General features: G+C 36.8%; 1 protein-coding gene across 1 annotated transcript; it reads right to left on the reverse strand.

Moving 5' to 3' along the window:
* Positions 1 to 10,504: 10,504 nt before the first annotated feature.
* Positions 10,505 to 12,858, reverse strand: LOC122009065 (probable transcription factor KAN2). The gene is made up of 6 exons (XM_042565062.1): positions 12,150 to 12,858; positions 11,963 to 12,039; positions 11,758 to 11,806; positions 11,582 to 11,681; positions 10,945 to 10,999; positions 10,505 to 10,864 (listed from the first exon to the last, which is right to left on the reverse strand). The coding sequence occupies exons 1-6, from the start codon at positions 12,679 to 12,681 to the stop codon at positions 10,784 to 10,786; spliced, it is 894 nt and encodes a 297-aa protein (XP_042420996.1). The 5' UTR covers positions 12,682 to 12,858; the 3' UTR covers positions 10,505 to 10,783.
* Between the last annotated feature and the right edge of the window lie 9,805 nt (positions 12,859 to 22,663).

Here is a 22,663-nt window from a genome sequence, read left to right on the forward strand (position 1 = left end):
TTCTCCATATAATTTTTCTTGGGACTCTATCATAAGGTTTTTCTAAGTTAATGAATATCATATGTAGATCTTATTTTTGCTCCCGATATTTTTCAATTAATTGTCTAAGAAGATGTATAGCTTCTATTGTCGACCTTCCAGGCATGAACCCAAATTAATTTTTTATCACTTTGATCTTCTTCTTTAATCTTTTTTCTATTACTTTTTCCCAAAGTTTCATAGTATGACTCATTAGTTTAATACCCCTATAGTTTGCATAATTTTGTACGTCTCTCTTGTTCTTATATAAGGGAACTAGAGTACTTATCCTTCATTGATCAGACATTTTTTTCGTTTTCAATATCATGTAATAATTTTGTAAGTCATTCAATACCTTATTTCCCTAAGCACTTCCATACCTCTATCATAATATCATCTGGTTCAACAGCTTTTCCATTGTGCATCTCATTTAAAGTTTATTTTACTTCTGAAATTTGAATTCTACGATAAAAATTAAAATTTCTATGCTCATTTGACCTAATTAAATTATCTAAGTTAAGCTGGTCACTTAAACCTTCATTAAAAAGTGGATGAAAATACCTCTTCCACCACTCTTTTATTTCTCCATCGTTTACTAATATCCTATTACTTTCATCCTTAATAAATTTTATTTGGGTAAGATCTCTTGTTTTCTTTTCTCTCACTTTAGCTATTATATAGATGTCTCTTTCTCCTTCTTTTGTATCCAATTTTTGATATAATCATTCAAAAATTTTATTTTTTCCTTCAGTCACTACTTTCTTAGCTTCTTTCTTGACTATTGTATATTTTTTTAAGTTTTTCTCGTTCTTACAAATATATAATTCCTTATAAGCTACACATTTTCCTTCACTTTCTCTTGCATTTTCTCATTCCACCACCAAGATTCCTTACTTAGTGGTACATGTCTTTTTGACTCACTAAGTATACTCTTAGTTACTATTTTTAACTTTGATGTCATCTTATTCCATGTTGTATTAGAGTCATCGTATATTTCATCTAATGCTTGTACTTCTACCTTCTCCTTAAATATATTTTTCTTCTCATCCTTTAACTTCCACCACTTAATTGTAGGAATTGTATATATTTTTTTTCTATTGATACTATGTTTGATACGTATATCCAATACTATTAACGTATGTTGGTAGTTAAGCTTTCTCTAGGGATGACTTTGCAATCTTTATAAATCTTTCTATCCTTCTTCCTAACCATAAGAAAGTCAATTTGTGATTTATTATTCTCACTTTTGAATGTGACTAAGTGTTCTTCTCTTTTCTTAAAAAACGTATTAGCTAATATAAGGTCATATGCTATCGCAAAATCTAATATAGTTTTCCCTTCCTCATTCCTCGTTCCAAACCCATAACTCCCATGTACTCTCTCATATTCCTCATTTTTCACTCCAACATGCCCATTTAGATCACCTCCTATTAAAATCATTTCATTTGGTGGAATATTTTGTAATATTTCATCTAAGTCCTCCCAAAACCTTGATTTGGTAGCTTCATCTAATCCTACTTGTGGTGCATATACGCTAATTATGTTCATAGTTTCTTTCGCCACTATTATCTTAAGGGCTATAATTCTATCCCCTTTTCTAACTACTCCTACAACTTCATCCTTTAACAAACTATCTACAATAATAGGCACTCTATTTCTTACTTTACTCTTTCTAATGTATCATAACTTAAAACCTGAGTTCTCTATCATCTTTGCCTTCTCGCCTGTCTATTTTGTCTCTTGTACACACAAAATATTAATTTTTCTCCTAATCATCATATCTACTACCTCCATTGATTTACTAGTGAGAGTTTCTATGTTCCATGTTTCAAATCTTAGATTAGTTTTCCTATCATATTTGTTCTTATCCAACCTATGGTGTAAGAACTTTTGCCTATTTAACACTACACCCAAGTTCTCATGGAGATGTAGCGGTCCTTGTTGAGACGTTACAATCAGACCCTGTAACGCGAACTCTTGCATATTTAACACTACACTCGAGTTCTGGAGATGTAGCGATCCTTGCCGAGACGTTACAATCAGACCCTACAACGCGCTCTTTTCGGGGAACAACCTAGCATTAGCACAATAGTTTAATGGATTCATTTAATATTTGTCATAGTTTGACGCTGGCTGGCAACCTAACGCAACCCTCCTCCTTTATCCGGGCTTGGGACTGGCCATGATCGGTCGTCATGGGCGGAGTTTAACGATACTAAAAATTTATATATATATATATATATATATATATATATATATATATATATTCAAATGAGCTCATAATTAATAATAAAATAACATCAATTATGAGATGATTATAAAAACTCATTTTTATATCATATTTTATTATTAATAAAAAATAAAGTTGGTTATTATATTTATTTCAGTTCAGTGTTGATTGAATAAATATAATAATATCATTGGGTAGTAAGTTCTTATCTACAACATATCAATTGGTTGAATTGATAGTGAGATTGTAACTATATATAGAAAACTACTCTTAACTATTCCTAGTCAAGCATTAATATACAAGAACAATATTAATACGTTGAGACTAGCATGTAGATCAACGGATAACTTAATCTCACAAGCCATGGATATGAGATATCAGGTTGACACATGAGTATATATTAGAGAATATATACTGAATAACCCTCCATGAGAATGTTTCATGGATCGTTATATAAGTGTCATATTCATTCTCATGTGACTATTGGTATGAATAGTCTTTAGACCTGAAGTCACTACGGTTCCCTACATAAGGAGTTATGTACTTTGGTATCGACAAACATCACCTGTAACAAAGTGGACAATAAAGTCGATTACTGGGTATGCAATGAATTATGTGAAGAGATGTGAGTGAGGTAGATGAGATCTATCCCTTCCATATGACAAAAGTGATATTTGAGAGTCCCTTGATTAGTAGGACACAAGAAAGCATGACAATACACAAATGAATGAATATGAGATATTGAGCTTATTTGATTAAGTGTGTCTACTTAGAGATCAAGAAACACAAAGGTGGATAATAGGATGACACGGTCTATGCCTTATTAATCAATCTAGATATCAAAAATAGAGGGGCAAAGTCATATAAGATAATAGTCTCAGACAGGTTAGATCGGATCTCGACTTTCTCATCACTTGGATAGCAATGATACCTTGCTAGATGTCACTCATTACTTTGTATCAAAATGTTGATTTGGATACATTGCCAACGTTACGAGAACCTATTGGGTCACACACAAAGAATAAGTTAATTTAGAGATAGATTCATGTGATGGGTCATTGAATTAAATCTAATTCAAATTAGACTAATTGAGTTAGACTCAATTGGATCTAATTATTGGATTAAGTCTAATTTGAATTAGATTCATGGAGCCAATTTGGATTGATGTTCATGGAGCCAATTTAGATTGATATGGTTCAATGAGTTAGACTCATTGGGTGATGGTTCAATGAGTTAGACTAATTGGGTGAACTTGAGTTCACTAAGGAAGATGAATAGTCATCAAGGAATATGAATAGTCAATTTTACACTATTGGATTGAATGGTCAATTTTGAACCATTAGATTGGAAGATGAAAGGGTAAAACCCTTTGATATTCATGAGATTGATATAAATGAAAATTTATGGATGATAATTTTATTAGATGAAAAACTTTTCTTCTTCTTCTTCCTCATCTTGGCCGAATATTGACCTTGTGGTTGCTAGCACAACCAAAGGTTGTTACTTTTTCCACTTTGTGAGTTTGTGAGACAAACGAGAAGCTTGTTCGTGTGGATACGGTTAGAGGTGTAAATGCTTGATTATGCTGAGATCCTAGTTGTCGGGAGATCGTGTGCACGCACCAAAAGTATAACTATCATGAAACTTAGTATAGATGCCTATTTATTCTTCACTTCGCATGGATCCTCTTGATAAGGAACTAGATGTTTTTCGCTGTGCTTTCACATGTTTAGCGCCCTAGTTCCTTACACCCATTTGTCGCACGGGACGAGGACTCTATCTTTGGTGGGATATGCAAATTTCGTCTGGATGATTATCCACATCTTGACTTGTGTCTTGAGGTAGTACTCCATTCGACTTTTCCAATAGCCGAAGTCTTTGCCGGCGAAGAGGGGAGGGCGTGCAGTGTTATACCCCTCTTGGTAGGTCATAAAAAATAATCTTGCACAAACAACAAAAATAGAACTTGTCCCAAGATTAGGTCTTGCTTTAGTAGTATAGAATAAAGTATTAATCAAATAAACGAACTCGAGTGGTGTTGCACTAGTTTTGAGAAGAAAGCTCAAGTACGATAAAATTGATCAAAATGAGGCAACTGTATCGATTCCGATTGACTCCAAAAAATTTAAAATCTAATACCACGAAAAAAAGCTTGCTTGAATGGTGATTTCACTGATTCGAAACGATCCTGCCCTGATACCAATTGTAGGATCGTTGCATTAGAGGGGGGTGAATAGTGCTCGTGAATTTCACGTCCGTATAAAAATGTTCAAGTTAAGATGCAGCGGGATAAGAAAGAAAAGAAAGAAAGTAACAAGGCAATCACAAATACCAAGAGTTACTTGCTTCGGATCCTATGGCAACTCTTATTCCAAGGCCCTCACGTGAGAGTGCTTTCGTTAGGTAATTCACTATCAGTTCCGAATAAGTACAAATATGGAATTACAATATTAAAACAACTGTAAAATGAAAATACCGACAACTACAGATCTAAAAATTCTTGTTCTTGGTCGTCAGAGCAACGTTTGGGCATCGAGGAGGTGTTTTCTGAGTAGCGTGCAAGAGTAGAAGTCGTTCTGAATGTTATTTTTTAGCCCCTGGTTGAATGCTACTTATATAGGCTGTTCCAGGCGCTTGGACCCCCTCCGGGCACCTGAACCACGTGTCCTGGCCAATTGACGCACTTTATGTAGGCTTATGGATGATTTTTCGAGTCTGGGTGCCTAGACCGCCTGGGCGACTACCGCCTGCCCTGGGCAAGGCTAGTCCGAGTCCCCCGGACCAATTTTTTTCAGCCTTATTTTTTTTCTTCAAAACGAAGTTAGTATGGGCAATAAACAATACATATAATATAAATTTGACGGCCTCTGACTATCCGTTCTGACTTTGAGTTTCGTTGAAACTCTAGGTCGAACCGATGCTTACTGTTTCCTTTTTCAAGGAACGCGTCATCACCTATTCCTCTCAGGAGAGTTTACTTTTTGCCAGATCGGTCCTCCACGACCGTTTGGACTTTTGCTCAACATCTGAGACTTCAAGCCTTCATGCTGAACGTCCGCTCCATGACCCGTCCAGACTTCTACCTAGTCTGCGACCACTAGGATTTTCACCTAGAGTCCCCGACTCTAGGATTTTGCCCAAAGTGCTCGATCTGCCAAAACTTCGCCTTGCCTAACTACAGTTAGGACTTTCCACCACCTAGAGTTACTTCTTCCTAGGACCTGGGGTTACCTCCCCTACGGTTTTCACCTACCTAGCTAGAATTCACTAGGACTTTCCCGTAAGCTCATTCAACCTTGTTAGATAACAAGTAATCTTAACTTTCGACCCTTTTTCATAATCAAGATTTAGGTTCGATCATAAAATATTAGATATAAAATATTTAATTGATGAATTGTACATTTTACATCAATCCAAAGTATAAATGAGATGTGCCAGAATTAGTACTATATGAGGAGAGAAATCTACAATAGATTGATAGGTTAGATGTACACCTCAAAAATATATATATATTTTTTCTAATTTCATAAATTCTTTTGATATTTTGAAGTTTATTTATTTAATTTTTAATTTTTTTTATGAAATATAATTTAAAACAGTTTTTTATATTTTAAAATTGTTGTCTAGCTTATCATGATAGGCTAGGCATGACCAAACAAGAGCAACTAGACATGGCTCCACCTAAGTTGGCCAAAATTGGGCATGAGCTATAAGATGAGGCATCCTAAGCATGACCACCCATGCACAGCTTAGGCATGATCGATATCGCTAAAAATATTAATTAAGGTCAATTTCTTTTGACTTTATTATATATATTGTAAGAGTTATGCCCATTAATCGAAAGGTAATTAACTCAGATGTCGAGTATAATATAACACATTTATTTATTTTACTTAATTAATGAATTATTAAAACTCATGGATCAACTTGTGCACAAACAAGGTTGTAATCCCTTAAAATTAATGACACTTTACTTGAACAACACTTGGAAATGAATTAGTACTCCAATGGTGATGGAGTTACACTCAATACAACCAAGTTGCAATTGATCAATATATTTCTCAAATAGAACAACACTAGAAAGAGAGTTTATATCAATGCAAAATATAGGTTTGTGGAGGTTAATATTCAACGTGATCGAGTAATCATTTAATAAATATAGCAGATGAATTAGACGAGCCTTTTGTTCTAGTAGTAGAGGAGTATAATATAGAGATGTTTGATAGAGAATTAACATTTCTTACAAGTGAGACATCTTCATCATACCAACCTAATGATAGTGACAATAACTTTTTGAATATATATGAGTCTAAGGAAAGAAAATGATAAAGCTATTGAGGCAGTCCAACCAGCAAAGATGAGTAAACATGAACAAATATGTGACTTTAGCACTCAAGTATAAAGGTTCCAATTCACATTGCTTATTTACCTAAAAAATTATTTTCCTACTTTGTCCTTGCAAGACTTATTTCAAGGATAAAGTAGTATTAATATTTTAAAAAAATATGGTGCAAAAATAACAAGTAAACATACTATTTTCTCAAAAAAAAAAAAAAAATCTAAGCATGTGCTCCTTGTTGGTTTGTGTTGAAGTTGCACCCTTTGTTGTTCCCATAGCCAAATAGCATTTTCTTAACAAAGAGTTTGACTCTAACACAAATTCTTTTAGGTGATGATGCTTACATTTTCTAACAAAATAGTATGTCTATATGCTTCAAATCTATAAAATTCAGCCCCCAGGGTAATACTATGGCGACAGGAGTACCTTCTCATATTCTATGCATTTAAGGATCGAGTCTTAACCTCGATAAATTAGGATGAATTTTTCTTAATGAATAGTTGGCCTAAAAATAGGTTGATGGGCTGCATGCCCCATGAGAGTGTTTCTCGATTTACCCTAGTGACCGGTGGAAAACTTCTGTATGACCTGACTGATTAGCCTTAGGTTTAGTTGCATAAGTTAGATATCAGGTACTAACTGAAAAAATCTCTAAAATACATGATTAATTTTAAAAATTGATCTCTTTTTATTTTAATAGTATCTTATATTATTAAGGAATGAACATTCTTTTTTTTTTAACTTTACCTAATTTGATGTAGAGGTGCAAATGAACCGGGCCAAGTGAAGCTTAGTTGTATTCAAGTTTATTTATTTACTTATTAAGTTTATTCAAGCTTGTTTATTAAAAATCTTATTGAGTTTGAGCCAAACTCAAGCTTGTTCGTGAATATTGTTCAAACTTTTAATGAGCTCAATTGTCAATATTGTTATAATTTTTTTTTATCTATTTATGAACTTTATACTATTTTTAACATATCATGAATACTATATTTGAAAAGAACACAAAAAAATTTACAAAATTTTCATGAACATTTTCATATATATAGTATTTTTAAAATTAAATTTTATATAAGTTAATAAATAAGTTTATTTATAAATTATTCATGTGCATAATTTTTTTAACATTATCCAAGAACATTGTTCATGAACGATATTGAACCAAGTTCACTAGTGTTCAAGTTTATTTATTTTATATTTTACAATTGAACAAAATTTAATGGGTTTTATAGAATTGAACACCAAGCTTGGTGATGAATAACTGATTCATTTACAACTCTATTTTTATGTATTCTTTATATATCATGAAGTTTTCTTTTGTGTATGTTCACTATATATATATCTACAATTGATATGTCTAAATGCTAATGTAGGTCTCAATAAACATGAGTTAACACTCTCGAGTAGCCTCACCCCAACAATTACCACCCTCTGACGAGTGGCCTCCTAATTGTCATGCACATTATTATCCTCGCAGTTGTGTATTCTTTTGATAAAATATATTTATATTAGAAATTTAGGGTTATAATTTTAATTATAAAAGTCTAATGTCAACAATTAAATAAGTTATAATTTAATGTGATCAAATTTATAATTAAGGAATATAACTTAAGGTTTTAATTGTTATGAATATAATAATGTGGATACTATATGTAATTTCTAATTTGTCGAGGGGTTAAATTAGAAAAAAGTAAACTTAGGCATTATGTTTTGTTTCCTATAGACAAAATTCTTTGGATATTAGGAAATCTATAAATTAAAGATCATCATCCAAGATTAACTACAAATTATGGATTTTGGTATGCTCCCACAATTCTGATTATTATGTTTATGATTTCTTAAGAATTGGATAGAATTTAGTATTTTATGTTGGGATTTTGTCAATCCATAATTCCATCAATTTACCCTTTTATCATCATCTTCTAACTTTGATGAGCCATAATCTAGCTAGGCCACGAGCTACTATGGCATACTAATAGGGACATCCGGTATGACCATTGAAGGGAGGGACAAGGTGAATGATATATCCAATTAAGCAAATAAAAAGAATAACACTTTTGAGCAATTTCTCTACCAAAAGGGCAAAGTCCCATTGGTGTAAGTAGATATAAGAAATGGTGTATGAAATCTCTAGGATCAATTATTCCTCGTCATACAACATGTACACTTGGTTGATTTAAAATTAAAAAAGTATTTTATATATATATATATATATATATATATATATATATATATATATATATAGTTTAAAGTAATTAGCTTTGAGTAATGATAGAATGGATTATTATTTTAAGAGAAATGGCTATGTTGATCCATATAATTTGTGTGGATAAACAGAATAATTAGATGGTAAATTGTACCAAAATATTGAATCAATTTTCATAGAATTTCTTCCTTCCAATGACTCTCTACCTGCACCTCCTGCTCACAGGCTCTCACATTCACAGCAAACCCTACACCTTGAGTGTTGACCAAGTTCTTGCCTAGCCAGGTAGCTACCTACCGACAAGGACATCCTAGTTTGACCCTACAAGAGAGAAAGCCATGAGAGTCAAAAGGTAAACTAGCAAAGCACAGTGCCCTAAAATGAAGCCATATGGGAAAGAAGCAAAGCTCTGCATGAAAACAAGGAATCCATTAAAGAGACGTCACCTCGCAGGCCCGACCATCTCTGCTGCCGAGCCAAGGCCACGAGAGGACTACACATTGCTCTGTCCCTGTGACAGCGAAGAAAGAGGGGGATAATTGAAAAAAAAAAAAGCCACGAGCTTTGGAACCTTGTGATGAGAGAATGAGTGCATGCTATATATCATCATGGTGCAATCATTCTTTTTTTTTTTTCTTTCTTTCTTTTACTTTTCTTTTCTCTCAGGAAAACTTGAGAGAAGAAAAAGAGAATGAGAGTGAATTTCTTTCTTTAATAAAGAGGGTCTGAAAGCAACAAATGCTGATGTACCATGATTTCTGAAAAGATGTCTTTTATCATCCAGCTGCTGCTCTAAAGAGCCTTTATTTACTCCCTATCCATTTAACTTTACTGCTTTACCATGCTGCTTCTGCTGCTGCTTTTAATTGCCCTACCTTCTCTCATCTGTCCAATTTTATTTTCCCCATCTCTAACAGGCAACAAGTCCACTTAGGATTTTGATAATTCAAATAAGAAGATAAGTGTCTGATATTTGCAAAAAAAAAAAAAACTATGAAACATGAGATCGCATCTTAATTAGATATGGAAACTGGAGAAACTAAGATTTGTTATAAAGAAAAAGTGAGCATAAAACAGAATGGTTCCAAGTGCATGAGATGCAGAGAATGGTTACAGGGAGCACGACCACATGAACAAAGGCCAAAAGAAACTCTGCAGGACCTCCCTTTTGGCAACGTTGATGCCATTCTCCTTAATTAGTGTTTCTCATCAGTAGAAAATTATTCTCCAGTACTAAAGGAGAAGTCAAATGTTCCTAATGTAAATCATTCTCCTTCACTGAAGTAAAGATGGAAAGATGTTGAAGATTCTATGCTTGATCCTATTACACCATTATAGGTCACACACACAAACTTTGATGTTTTTTTTTTCAACTTAATATGCATCTGGAAGATTTTCAGAAATTTATTTCCAGAATAGTTCCTAAGCTGCACTATCAAAGGATCATTTTTTTTTCAAATTTCTACTTGAATAGATAATTATTAGATGCACCATAATATGCATTATGTGAACAAAAATGATACCATCTCATCTATATGAAGTCGATCTAGTTTTCATTATACTTATTTCTACAGCAATATGAGGCATTTTTTGCTTTGTACAATTCTCATGCTTAGACTCATGACTGTCCTTTGGCGTTATTGGGAGAGTACAAAGAAAGGCACATCACATGCTCATCCATTGATCAGGAGAGGAAGCAAAGCATCTCATGTTATAATTTTTCACTTTTATGAAAGAAAATTAAACACAAAGTCCTGGCAAACAAATCTTTACACTCACTTAGAGCTAGCCATATCTAATATGTAGTAGAGCATATCTGTTGATTAGTTAAATAGCTTTTCCAATATTCCTTCAATCAAACCTCCCTTCCTTCCTTCTTCTACCTTTTCCTTTCATTCTTTGTTTGCCTCAATTGTCTTCTTGTCTCTTTCACTTTTGAAAATCTTTTGAATCATTTATTTGCCAGTGGATCCTTCTTGTGTATTGTAAGTCACTGCGGCCTACCCAACGTGAACTCGAGATTGAGTTTGCTTGGACTCAACTCTGAAAACATGTTTGCTTGCATGTCCTCCTGCAAGAAAACACATGGAAGAAGGAAATTAGCTGCGATATTTTCTGCCTGCCTCAACCGATTTCAAGTTGTTTCTGTACCTCAACTGATTCAGCAGCATTCCTTGTGGCGAGTTCACCAGTGAAGCAGACTTCCCTGATGCAGTAAAAATCAACCCACCCCCACTTAATTAATTGAGTATTTATTGTATTAATTAAGCTTCGCAGTAGACTATTGTCAAAAATACGATCTTCCAACAGTAAAAAACAAAGGCGTATTTAATAATATAAACAGCAGCTCTTTGATTTGTCTCTTCTGCGCAGATTTCTCAGATGAGCCATTGTCTTGGAGTAAGAGAGAAAATTTTGGTCTCTGTGTTGTCCTTTTTGGAATGCAGAAATCGGATCATATCAAATCATCATTACCACTATGATGAAGGTACAGCTAGAATTTGTATAAATAGACTGCAATTTTTCTGAGCATTTGTGAGGAGATCAATACAAGTAGAAAGTTAAAAAGGAGTCAGGGAGGCTTTCATGCAAAGGGCATGAAAGATATTGGTACTAGCTAGAAAGAGGAAATGGGAAACTTGCAGCCATCTCACACACTGTGACCACTTCAATGATAAGGCAGTTCATATGCTAAAGTCTTGAGATCTCTTTCAGCCAGCTAAATTGCAGTCATATCGACTAGCTAGCTAGCTAGCTACAAAGGAATGCATGAATTAAGTAAGCTCACCTTCTGTGATATGATCCCAATGTACGCAGGTTTGGGCTCTCAGGGGAGTTGTCATCAGAGACCTCCCTGGCTAACCCGTTCTCAATCCCATCAAGTTGACCTAAAACGATAGGGGAAACAAAAATATAGCAAGAAATATGAATTTGTAGCTTCAGGGACGAGAATGAATGAATTACCTGAAGAGAGTGCTGCCCTGTGGTCGGTATTTTTCACAGTCCGATACATCTGCAGTATGCATACAAAAGATATGTGTTAGAATTAAGGAAGAGCTAGCTAGGAGTAGAAGAGTGAACTAACTTCTTGAAATCTTGGGTGGGGAGCTAGCAAGAACAAATTATATCAGATTTGTATGTCTTCCCCGACCCCTTGTGATTACGTTACCTGCAAGTGAGATTTGACATGGGACAAGGTGAGATCTTTGACATCCATGAGCTCGAGAACCGACTTGGGTGTGGCTCCTGATCAAGCAAAGTAATACAAGGAGGTTAAGAGCTAGATGATGTGCTAGCTAGCTTCTACTCATATACATGTCCGTCAAGAACGACTAGATCGATATATGATCGATTACTTTCATGGCCTCCCAGAAGCTCCACGGCATGGACGAAGCGGGTGTGGAGCGTGGCGGTCCAGCGCATTCTCGGCGCCCTCATCCCCCGTTTTCCGAGGAAGAATCTCGACGGCAAGTAGCATCTCGACGACGGCGACGACCTCGGCAGCAGCCCCAAGTGGGTCGGAGCAAAGAGAGAAGAAGCGTTGGAGGTGGAAGAGGAGTCGCACAGATCATGCAGCGAGCGGTTGTAGACCGGTATTCCCTTTATGGGCTTCAGCAAGCTGATGCCGTGGAGTCCTGGCTCCGATGGAACCTGGTGGTGGCACTGGCGGTGATGATGCTGCTGCGGGCCTGCCAAGGAGAGATCAAAAGCAGCCGGCTCGCTGGAGTAGGAGCTCTTGATGTTTCTGTCGACCGCCGGGTTCCTCCAGAAGCCTATCTCAATGCTCTCCTCGCCTGGGCCTGGCTTCGGCCTCCATGTCGATGGTGTAGAGCCGCTTGGCGGGCTGATTTGCAGCGACAGCTCCGGCTGCGCCGAGAACAGCTCCATGGATTTCTTCTGAAGAAATTAAACTCGAGATCTTTCCTCCTCTTCCTCTTACTCTTCCTCCCACTTTCTATTATAGTAGTCGTCCCTGCTAGAGCTGTGTGTGGAATACTCTGATGGTTTGGTAAGATATACGTGGAGGAATTTGTGTATTGAATGGTGTTACAGTGTCAAAGATTATGTATGATCTATGCATACTGCACATGTGGGTGGTACATCACTATAAACCCTCTTCCTCTTTTTCTTTGGGTAACTGTGCATGCCCATAAAGATAACATATATCTCTGGGGCAAACTGGACTAGTGTTTTTTCATAAGAACTGCACCTTTCAAAAAGCTAAGTGTAACTTGAGAAGGGAAGTCTTTGAATTAGTTGTCGAGTGTCAAATTAATTACTATGAGAGTGATTGATTGATTATGAAATGGAAACGAACATAATTGCATTTGGTGTTTTATGGTTGTTCCTGTTTGGTATCGTTGTCAGGTGAGTAAGCTAAGAGTAATTGTTGTAAAGTAAGTTGCAGATGACACTATGGCAAAGGGATCATAAATTTCCTACAAACACTCAGCAAGAGGTTAGAATAAGCACTGAGATTAGACTTTGGATGATCATTCCAACACTTAAGTTAGGAAAGAGCGAGGGAAAAGTTAAAGTTGTGTAGTAGTAGAAAAGTTTAGATGACTCTCGGTGTCCACCTGTGCCCGTATAAGAGTGGGTGCAGGTGGACACAGATATAGGGATATAGTTGTGCCCTTATAATGCACATGTGTTTGCCCACATCTCTTTCAAGAGAAATGGCTACATTGTAAACATTTTCTAGGAAAAACGACTATATTACCCACATTTCCTGAAACAAACGGTATGTTGGATCAAGAAGCGCTAGAGGGAGGGTGAATAGCGCTCGTGGCTTTCACTATTTTCGAATTCGTAAAAATAACGAGTAACGCAGCGGAAATAAGAAACAAACACAGAAGACCCAAGTGGTTTTACTTGGTTCGGAGCCTTGGGCGACTCCTACTCCAAGGCCCACGCTCCTTGAGCGTTTACTTTGGGCAATCATTAAAATATCGTGAATGAGTACAAGTAGGAATAAATACAACTGAAATTGAAACAATATCGACAACAGAGTAATAGCAAATGAAGCTTCGGGTCGTCGGGGACTGCAACAGCACTTTAGCGTCGACTCTTGAGCAGCAGATTAGTGAGAGATAACTTCTTAATTGATTGTTTAAGGTGCTGCTCGAATACACCTTTTATACAGTGCTGGAGGTGCCTCCAAGCTTGTCCAAGGCGCCTCCAGCCCGCCAAGTCGCACGGTTGGATCAGCACAGACCAGGTCGAACCTTATCTGGTTCAAGGCGCCTTAAAGCCTCCTCAAGGCACCTTCCAGCCTTGGTCCGAGGTGCCTCCAGCTTCATCTGAGGCGCCTCCAGCTCCTCTGGACAGCTGGCTCCGGCTTGCACCCGAGGTGCCTCCAAGCTCCATGGAGGCGGCTCGGACACTATTCATCCGAGATTTTAGGTGCTCTTTTGTACCTGCAAAGTATGTTAGTCCCAAAAATACCCTGCAAAACAAAGTTAACACAAAACAATAATATGAATAGAATATTTTGACAGTCTCCGGACTGTCCGGTTCTGATTTCAGATTTTCGTCTGGAAACCCTAGGTCGAACCGACGCCTACTGTTCCCTCCGCGGGGAACACGCCCTCACCTACTCCTCTCAGGAGATTTACCTGTTGCCAGTGTGATCCTCCAGATCGACTAGACTTTTTGCTCAGCGTCCGATGCTTCCGGTCTTCATGCTGGATGTCCAACCCTCGACCCATCCAGACTTCTACCCAGTTCGCGACACCAGGATTTTAACCTAGGGTTACCACCCCCTAGGATTTTTGCCCGAAGCTCCGACCCGCCAAGACTTTCCGCATAAGGTTACCACCCCCTATGACCTAGGGTTATCATCCCTAGGGTTTTCCCCTTGCCTAACCGCAGGTAGGACTTTCCTGAAACACTCAATCATACACATCAGATAACAATTAAGCTTAACTTTGAATCCCTTTGTCATTATCAAAACTAAGGTTTGATCGTCGGATGCATCCCGCACCAACACGGTACAACAAGCCGCATAGGATGTAGGTCCTAATCGAGAGTGATCAAGCCAAAAGAGCTTGGTGAACCTAGTCGAAGAGGTTTGTTAATCGAGTAGCAGGAGTCAGATGATCAAATTGAAGGTAGGGATGATAATTTCACCCGAAACCCGATGGAGGATCCGACATCCGACCCGAATGGAGGAGAATATGGAGGGACTATCAATACCCGATATCCGACTCGAATACCCGATTAAATTTTATATATATATATATATATATATATATTAAAGAAAATTTTCTTTTTCTAAAATCAATTTACTATTTTTGTTGATATTAGGAGGAGACTGTATAGATGTTTAATCTATTTTTTTAATTATATATATATTTTTTAATAAGTTGTTTTTTTAAATATATTTTTGTTGAATGATAATAGTTGGATAGAAAGAAAAAAAAACTATAATTATAGAAGATATCCGATCATTTAATGGGTATGAGTATATCCATCGGAGAGCGTATACCCGATGGGTATGAGGACGGAGGATATAGAATCCGATCTGAACCTGACTCATTGTCATCCCTAATTGAAGGAGTCGGGTGATTGAATAGAAAAAGTTGGATGACAATTTTAACATCTATTTTGACTTTTGACTAAAACCTTTGATCGAACCACGTAATATATTATATTCACCGTATCAATGGTCATCAAAAGTCTTGAGAGATATGAGATAGCAAGAGAAAATTCACATACATGCCTTTCGTTTGAATGACGAAATTTGGCTGGAAGAGAATATGTTGTTGGAATGTATTTCTCTATTTGTGAGTTTGCATGTTAAGATTGTAACACATGGTATTGTCATTAAGAATTAAGCACAATGGGCCTAAGGTATATAAAGAGCTGGAGTCCCTATAGGATAGGGTGTCTGGAATTGTTTTTCCATCCCATCCGGAAGAAAATAACGGACGTATCTCCTTGCTCCTTTGGAATATCAACTGTTCCTTCTTGATCTCCAAATTGTTGTAGCAACAATCCAAATGAAGATAAAAGGAATGAATTTATCTGGTAGGCTTCTCACAAAATTTTTCAATTTCTTCTAGAAGTAGATGAATAGCCGGGACATTGAGAAAAATTCAAAAAGATATTTCGGGATTGATATGATTCTATCTCTTCGTTCCATTTGAAAAAAGAAAAAACTCCAAATAATCAAATTTTCTTTTAATTGTTGAATCTCTGTTTGATCGATCAATATGGAATATTCTAAATCCTCATTTGCTTTCTAATGAAATTGAAATGATCTATGGATTGATTAGAGACTTTAAATTTAAGTTAGATTTTTATAATCGTTCTCCATTTAAATTGCTACACTTTAATGATATAGGATGGTGTCATCAACCGTTTCGAGATTTCTTGATGTTCATGTGAAAAAAACACTAGATAGTACTTCCATCATATATGAGTTAGAGGTGAGGTTTGCTGGTGAAAACATAGGAGTCCAATTCAATTAAAAGGAGGACAAAAATTAATCCTTCATCTACACTAATAATTAAGATTTAGAATGTTTTAAACTTTGAGATTTTTGGTCTAGTGGTTGTAGTTTAAACAAAAATATTAAAATGATAAGTTTTGAATGCTTTTAATTGAACGATTAATACGTCTATATTTATATTTATAAATACATTTTAAGTACAAGATTCTGAAAATTTGCTTTGATTTTAATTGTATCTAATCTAGAGCTCTGTATTTTGAGATGACCTTGAACAGGCTCACTTCCTTCTTCCTTGGACTTCCTTAATAGGAACTCTCTATTAAAAGGTTGGAGAAGCAAAGTCCCTTCCATTCTTGTTAATAATGGCAATGAAAGCAAAATAAACTAAATGCACATGCTTACAAGTTATTGTAACGGTAGGATCGAAAGTACTAGGGGATGAATAGCATTCGTGGTTTTTTCACGTTTTTCGTAAAACTATTGAGTATAGAGACAGTGGAAAGTAAGAAAAAAGAATAATGACACCAAAATTTTTTACTTGGTTCAGAATCTGTGACGACTCCTACTATAAGACCCTCACGTGAGAGTGTTTTTATTGGGCAATCCACTAATAAATCCAAATATTAAAAATACAAAGAGATAATAATTTAAGTGTAGTAAATGAAATAATGAAATTATACCAACAACTAAAGAATTAAAGTTTCGAGCTTTCGGTTGTTGGAGTAGTATTACAACATCGTAGAGTCATCTTTTAAGCAATGCGCAAGAGAGAAGATCGTTGGAATGAGTCTCTCTAAGGTGCTAGTCAAACCCTCCTTGTATAACCCTGTCCAAGCCCCTAGTCTGGTCCCTGGGCTCCCCCATCAAGCTGATGTGGCTGTTCCTCATCGTAAGTTTATATCTGAAACTTTTTCCAACTCCGGGCATCTGGACTATAACGTAGGTTGACCAATCTGTGTGCGCCACCTCAGCGCCTGCTAGTCGCCCTCTCGGTTCCTTCTTGGGCGCTTGGACCTAATCTGGGAGCCTGGGCCGCCTTTTCCAGCCAACTTTCATTTTCATTATTCTGCATCATAGTGTTAGAAAAGAATAGACATAATATAATTTGGACAGTCTCGAGACTGTCTGGTTCTAACTTTGGATTTCTTAAAAATCCTAGGTCGAATTGACGTTTACAGTTCTTTTTACGGGGAATGAGTCCTTAACTAATCCTCTTAGGAAAGTGTACCTGATGTCAAACCGGTCCTCCAAACCATTTGGGTTTTTGCTCAGTATCCGAGACTTCAGGACTTTCTGTTAGACATCCGAATCCCGACTTGTCCAATTTTTCGCCTGGTGTTCGCAACCTCCAGAACTTTCACCTAGTGTCCTCGATCCTAGGATTTTTGTTCGATGTCCTCGACCTGCCTTGACTTCGCTCAGTCCTACAGACCAGGACTTCCTTGCCTAGCCGTAACTAGGACTTTCAACTTGCCTAGTTTCCACTATGACTTCTTTGCCTAGCTTCAACTAAGGCATTCACCTTGCCTAAGATCACTTAGAACTTTCCGGTACACTTAGTCAGACTTGTTAGAACAACAACAACCCTTAACTTTAAACCCTTTGTTATTATCAAAACTTAGGTTCGATCATCTGGTACTTCTTGCACCAACCGTAACGTGGTTTCGAGACATCGCTTCTACCCCATGACTTAAGATATGTTCGGTGCATCATCTCTAAATAATCCACCTTTTAAATGAAACAATGGGGTAAACCTCTACAAAGATAAATAATACATCATTACAACTTAACAAAATGATGAACTTCAAAGCATTGATGTAACAAATAAGTAGGATTGTTACTTGGAATCCTTGATCTAGAATTGATATTATATTATGAAACTCTTGAGTAGAAGCCCACAATTGCACCATGAACCTTCTAATTAACTAATGATTATAATTTACAATTCTAGTTAAACCAAGCTTCTAGATATCCTTTAGAAGTAAGAAAACCACTTGACAAGTGTAACACTCACTCTCCCTCTAAATACAATGAAAAAAAAAACAAGGAGAGAAAAGATTAGCAAGAGCAAGACAAAGATATATGAAACATTTAAGCTTGCAGAACTCTTGCATTGCTTTAAGGAATCACAACAATGGGGAGAATATTCGAAACGCTCTGTCAGAGCTTATATACCTTTGATTTCAATATGAAAAGATAATTTTCATACCTTCAGTTGACTAATTAAACTAAAACTTCAACTGATTAATCTACATAAACGTTAAAATGCCAACATACATTGTTGAGTCAATTGACCTAAATATTCAATTAGCCGAATAATAATGTTTAGTCAAGTTACTAAGGTCATCCAATCGAATGACCTCAAACAAAAATATTTTATTCATCAAAACTCATATTTCAATTGATCGAAATAACTAATTCAGTCGAAAAAGTGCCACAAGAGTCAAGACCATCAAATTCTAAAATGCAGTGTCATTATAGAATGGAGAATGCCGACTAGTACTCCATCACTGGTCTCCTAATGTCCAACAAAATATCTATTGGCATAAACCAGAATTCAAATTTTAGTCACCTAAAAATGCTAAGTCCTACTAATGTACCTGAAACAAAGGGTGACCAAACAGAAAGTTCATTTTGGACAACTAACACAGGTAGATCGAAAGCACACAACTTTGATTCATTCAAAGGGTTCCTCATTGTTGGAACCTTCTATCTCACTAAAGCCACAATTCTTGCATGCTTTTTTTTATCCACCACATGGTCAATTGATAATCATATTTATTAGCCCCTACTATGGTAAAAGATGAATACGTTCGTCCCTAGCGCCCCCGTCAATTCATCCCAATGTCAATACGGAGGAGGTAAATCACGGACGGCTACTAGTCTTTGGAATAATGATTAACATATAAAAAAGGTATTTACCTCGGTTTTGCCAAGATTCGAACCCCAGACCTTATTATGACAATACCTCATGCGCTAACCACTAGACCCATCCGAGGAGACTAATAATTATTTATTAACCACGTACCACTTTAGCTGAGTCTGTGGGGGCTAATAAATATTTATTACCATATAAACAACACGCACATACATCTTGATAACCATATTTATTGCCACATTTGATAACCATATTTATTACCATAGAAACCACACACACATACATCAGCTTCATTGTTCTGGATACGTTGATAGAATTTGTGTACCTAACATACTATGTTGTACCTAACATACTATGCTGTATCCACTTAAACAACTAATTAACTCTATTGATTGCATAACAAATAATTAATAATATATCTTTTTTGTAAAGCTGAAACACTGCCACCACTCTTGATCCTGCTACAATTATGAATTGACCAACAAGGAAGAGTGTATGTGGTGATGAATCCAATAGGAAAAAAGAGAGCTAGCACGTTTGATATATGCATTGTTGCAAGTAGAAATCAGTAATTAATAATGCTTTTGAGTATTATGTGTGTTGTGGAATGCACACATCCACAAGTCTTGAATTTAAGGACTAATAGGAAAACGCCTCTGCTGGTATAGCGAGTTGGTACTCAAATACTGTTTGTCATTAAAAAAGCATGGTTCAATTTCCGTTGTGTATAAATATTATTTCGAATTATCTCATCCCCCAATTAAGAAGGCCGTTCGACTTAAGATTAATTAAGTTCCCATGATTTACCCTATTCTGGAATGTATAGGGTCATTCTAAGAGGTCCCTAAAGTAACAGCTTCACTTTTTGATGATGCAATAGTTATTCTAAAGTAGCACAATGCATCAGGCACATCATTATGTCAAACTTGACCTCCATAACACTACAAATATCATGAGATGTAGAAATACATGGAGTCTACTAAGTTGATCAAACAAGTTAAGTTAAGTCTTATTATATTTAACCTTATGTCTAAATGTACAGAAACATAGGAGTAAGGACGTCAAACAAAAGATGCAATTAGCGAGAATGACAACATGGGAGAGAGTCGACGGACTCGGTGCGTTTGAGGGACGAGGAGCTGCAGAAAAGTATACCGACGGACAAGGAGAGAGTGTGCGGTGTTTCCAAGGGACGAGAAGCCGGAACGAAAGATTGCTCGAGGAGCAAAAGACGCAGCTGTCCGAGGGACGAAAAGCTATGGAAGAGTATACTGGCGGACGAGAAGGAAGCAAGTAACGATTCCGAGGGACGAGAAGCCGAAGCGGAAGTTTGCTCAAGAAGGCCGGAAGTTGGGTTTGGTTGAGCCCTATTCCGAATGGCCGAAATCACCCAAGCGAGCGGAGCCGGAGCAGAAGACCCGGATCGATGCGAGCGGAACCAAAGTAGAAGACCGGGGCCAAAGCTGATTTTTGGCCCCGGGGCGCCCGGACCTGGTTGGGGCGCCCAGACCAGTCCGGGGCGCCCGGAACCCAATTTTTAGCCAATTTGACGTGGCGTTTGAACGTTGCTTCAGAGATAATTTTATCTCATTCTAGGTGTCTGGAACCCTTCCAGACGCCCCGAGCAGGGCTATATAAACAGTCTTGCTCCCAGAAGGTAAAAAAAAGTAAGAATTACAAAGTAACAACACTTGTGCTTTAGTTTGTCTGTGTCTAGCTTTCTGATTTTGTGCGTTCATTACTGTAAGAGGCTTCTCTGTCTAGAAGAGATTTTTAGTATGCTTTTTTATCTGTCTTGTTTTAACAAACTCCTCGGTTGTAACTAAGTAAATCTATTGAGCCTCGTCTTTTTAGTTTATTATTATTTCTATGTTTATATAAGTATTTTAATTAAATTATAAGTTCGAGAAAGGTCTTTTTTGTTTTATTTTTTTAAGGATTATTCACCCCTCCTCCCCTCAACTGATCGCCAAGGGTCCTAACATGTCATCATATACATGATATTGCCACAACAATATTGTGCTTTTCTCCTACTCTTGCTCCTCAATTGGATGCCCTATCATTGTCAAACCATAGCATTTTATCATGGTTGTCTTCCCGACCCAATGCTCAACCTTTTTTTTTTTTTAATTTATTTGTGTTTCCTTTGTAGACTAGTTATATATTTTTTATTCTAATTTGCACAAATGATAAACATTTTCTAGCCTTCGGAGAAATCCAAGATAAAGAAATTCTCTTAGAAAAAAATAAAGTATAACACCACTATAATTTAAATATTTTATAAATAATCATTATTGGAGGTCAATTTTTTGTGTGTATAAGTTGTATTTTAAATTTATCCGACAGACAGATAGACAAATTAAGAAAGAAGATTCTCTACTTTTCAGTATTAACCATATAAAATAATTTAAAATTTTCTAAATCACTTTAAATCAAATCATTATACTAGACTAACAGATTCACGTCCTTAGCTCTGAATTTGTCTGAATTTTCCTGATAGCTCATTCCATTTTCCGAACCAACAGCAGCAAAAGGCATTACATTTTTGTTGAATTCTAGTACACATTGTGATACAAGTTCGCATTTTTGCAATCTAGCAGCGTCGTTGCACATTCTTTTACAGAGCCAATGAATGACGATCAAAGATAACTAAATTCATACTCGAACAATTGCAAATACCGAATAGTTATCGTAATGATTTTGTATGTACCACAGCAGCTAGCTTTCGCTTTCACATTGACACCCAAGAGAATGCTTGACACAGGCAGAAGAAACATGCAATAGATTGGCCTCAGTTTATTTGTCCGTTCGGATTCTTAGCTCGCTCGGCTCATTCTATCGCTCGAGTGGCATTGCTTGTGAACTGCTCTTCACGATCTGTCTTGTCAGACACTCACTTGTCCAACCATTCGCTCACTCGGCCGACCACTTGCTCGGTCAGCTCGATCACCCTCTACGTCTGCACGCTCGGTCGGTGTCTCGCCCGATCAATCTTCGTCTGCCCGGTTAGCCTATCAGCTCGGCCTCTTTGTTCGGCCAGCACCAGCTCGCTCGACTTGTCTGTTCGCCCGATTGACCTCTCGCTGGTCGGCTTTCTGTCTGGTCGAATTTGCTTGGCCTTACTACCCGATCGACCTCTCTGTTGTGCGACTCACATGCGGGGTTGGTTGCTCACCCACATGGTCTAACTGCTTGCTCGACCTGTTTGCTCGGTCGACCAATCCTATGCTTGTCCACCCGGTCCATCAGTCCGCTCAAACTCTGTTGCTCGGACTCGGAACTCGAACCTCACTACTCAAGAATTAGAAGAAATTAATTCCTACTGACAGTTTAAGATTATTAATTGAGATCATCAATTTAGTTCGAATATTTAAATTAAACTAATTTCAAAATATCTCCGATAGTCTAAAAGTAGAAGGCTGTCAGCCACTCAGTCATGCATGCCTGAGCTTGCATAGCATCGCGTAGGGCCAGCTGCTCGTTCATCAAGTATGACAAACTCCGCCTTGCAATGACGGTCGCAAAGGATAAGAATA

This window comes from Zingiber officinale, chromosome 8A, assembly GCF_018446385.1.
Source record: "Zingiber officinale cultivar Zhangliang chromosome 8A, Zo_v1.1, whole genome shotgun sequence".
Classification (NCBI taxonomy): domain Eukaryota; kingdom Viridiplantae; phylum Streptophyta; class Magnoliopsida; order Zingiberales; family Zingiberaceae; genus Zingiber; species Zingiber officinale.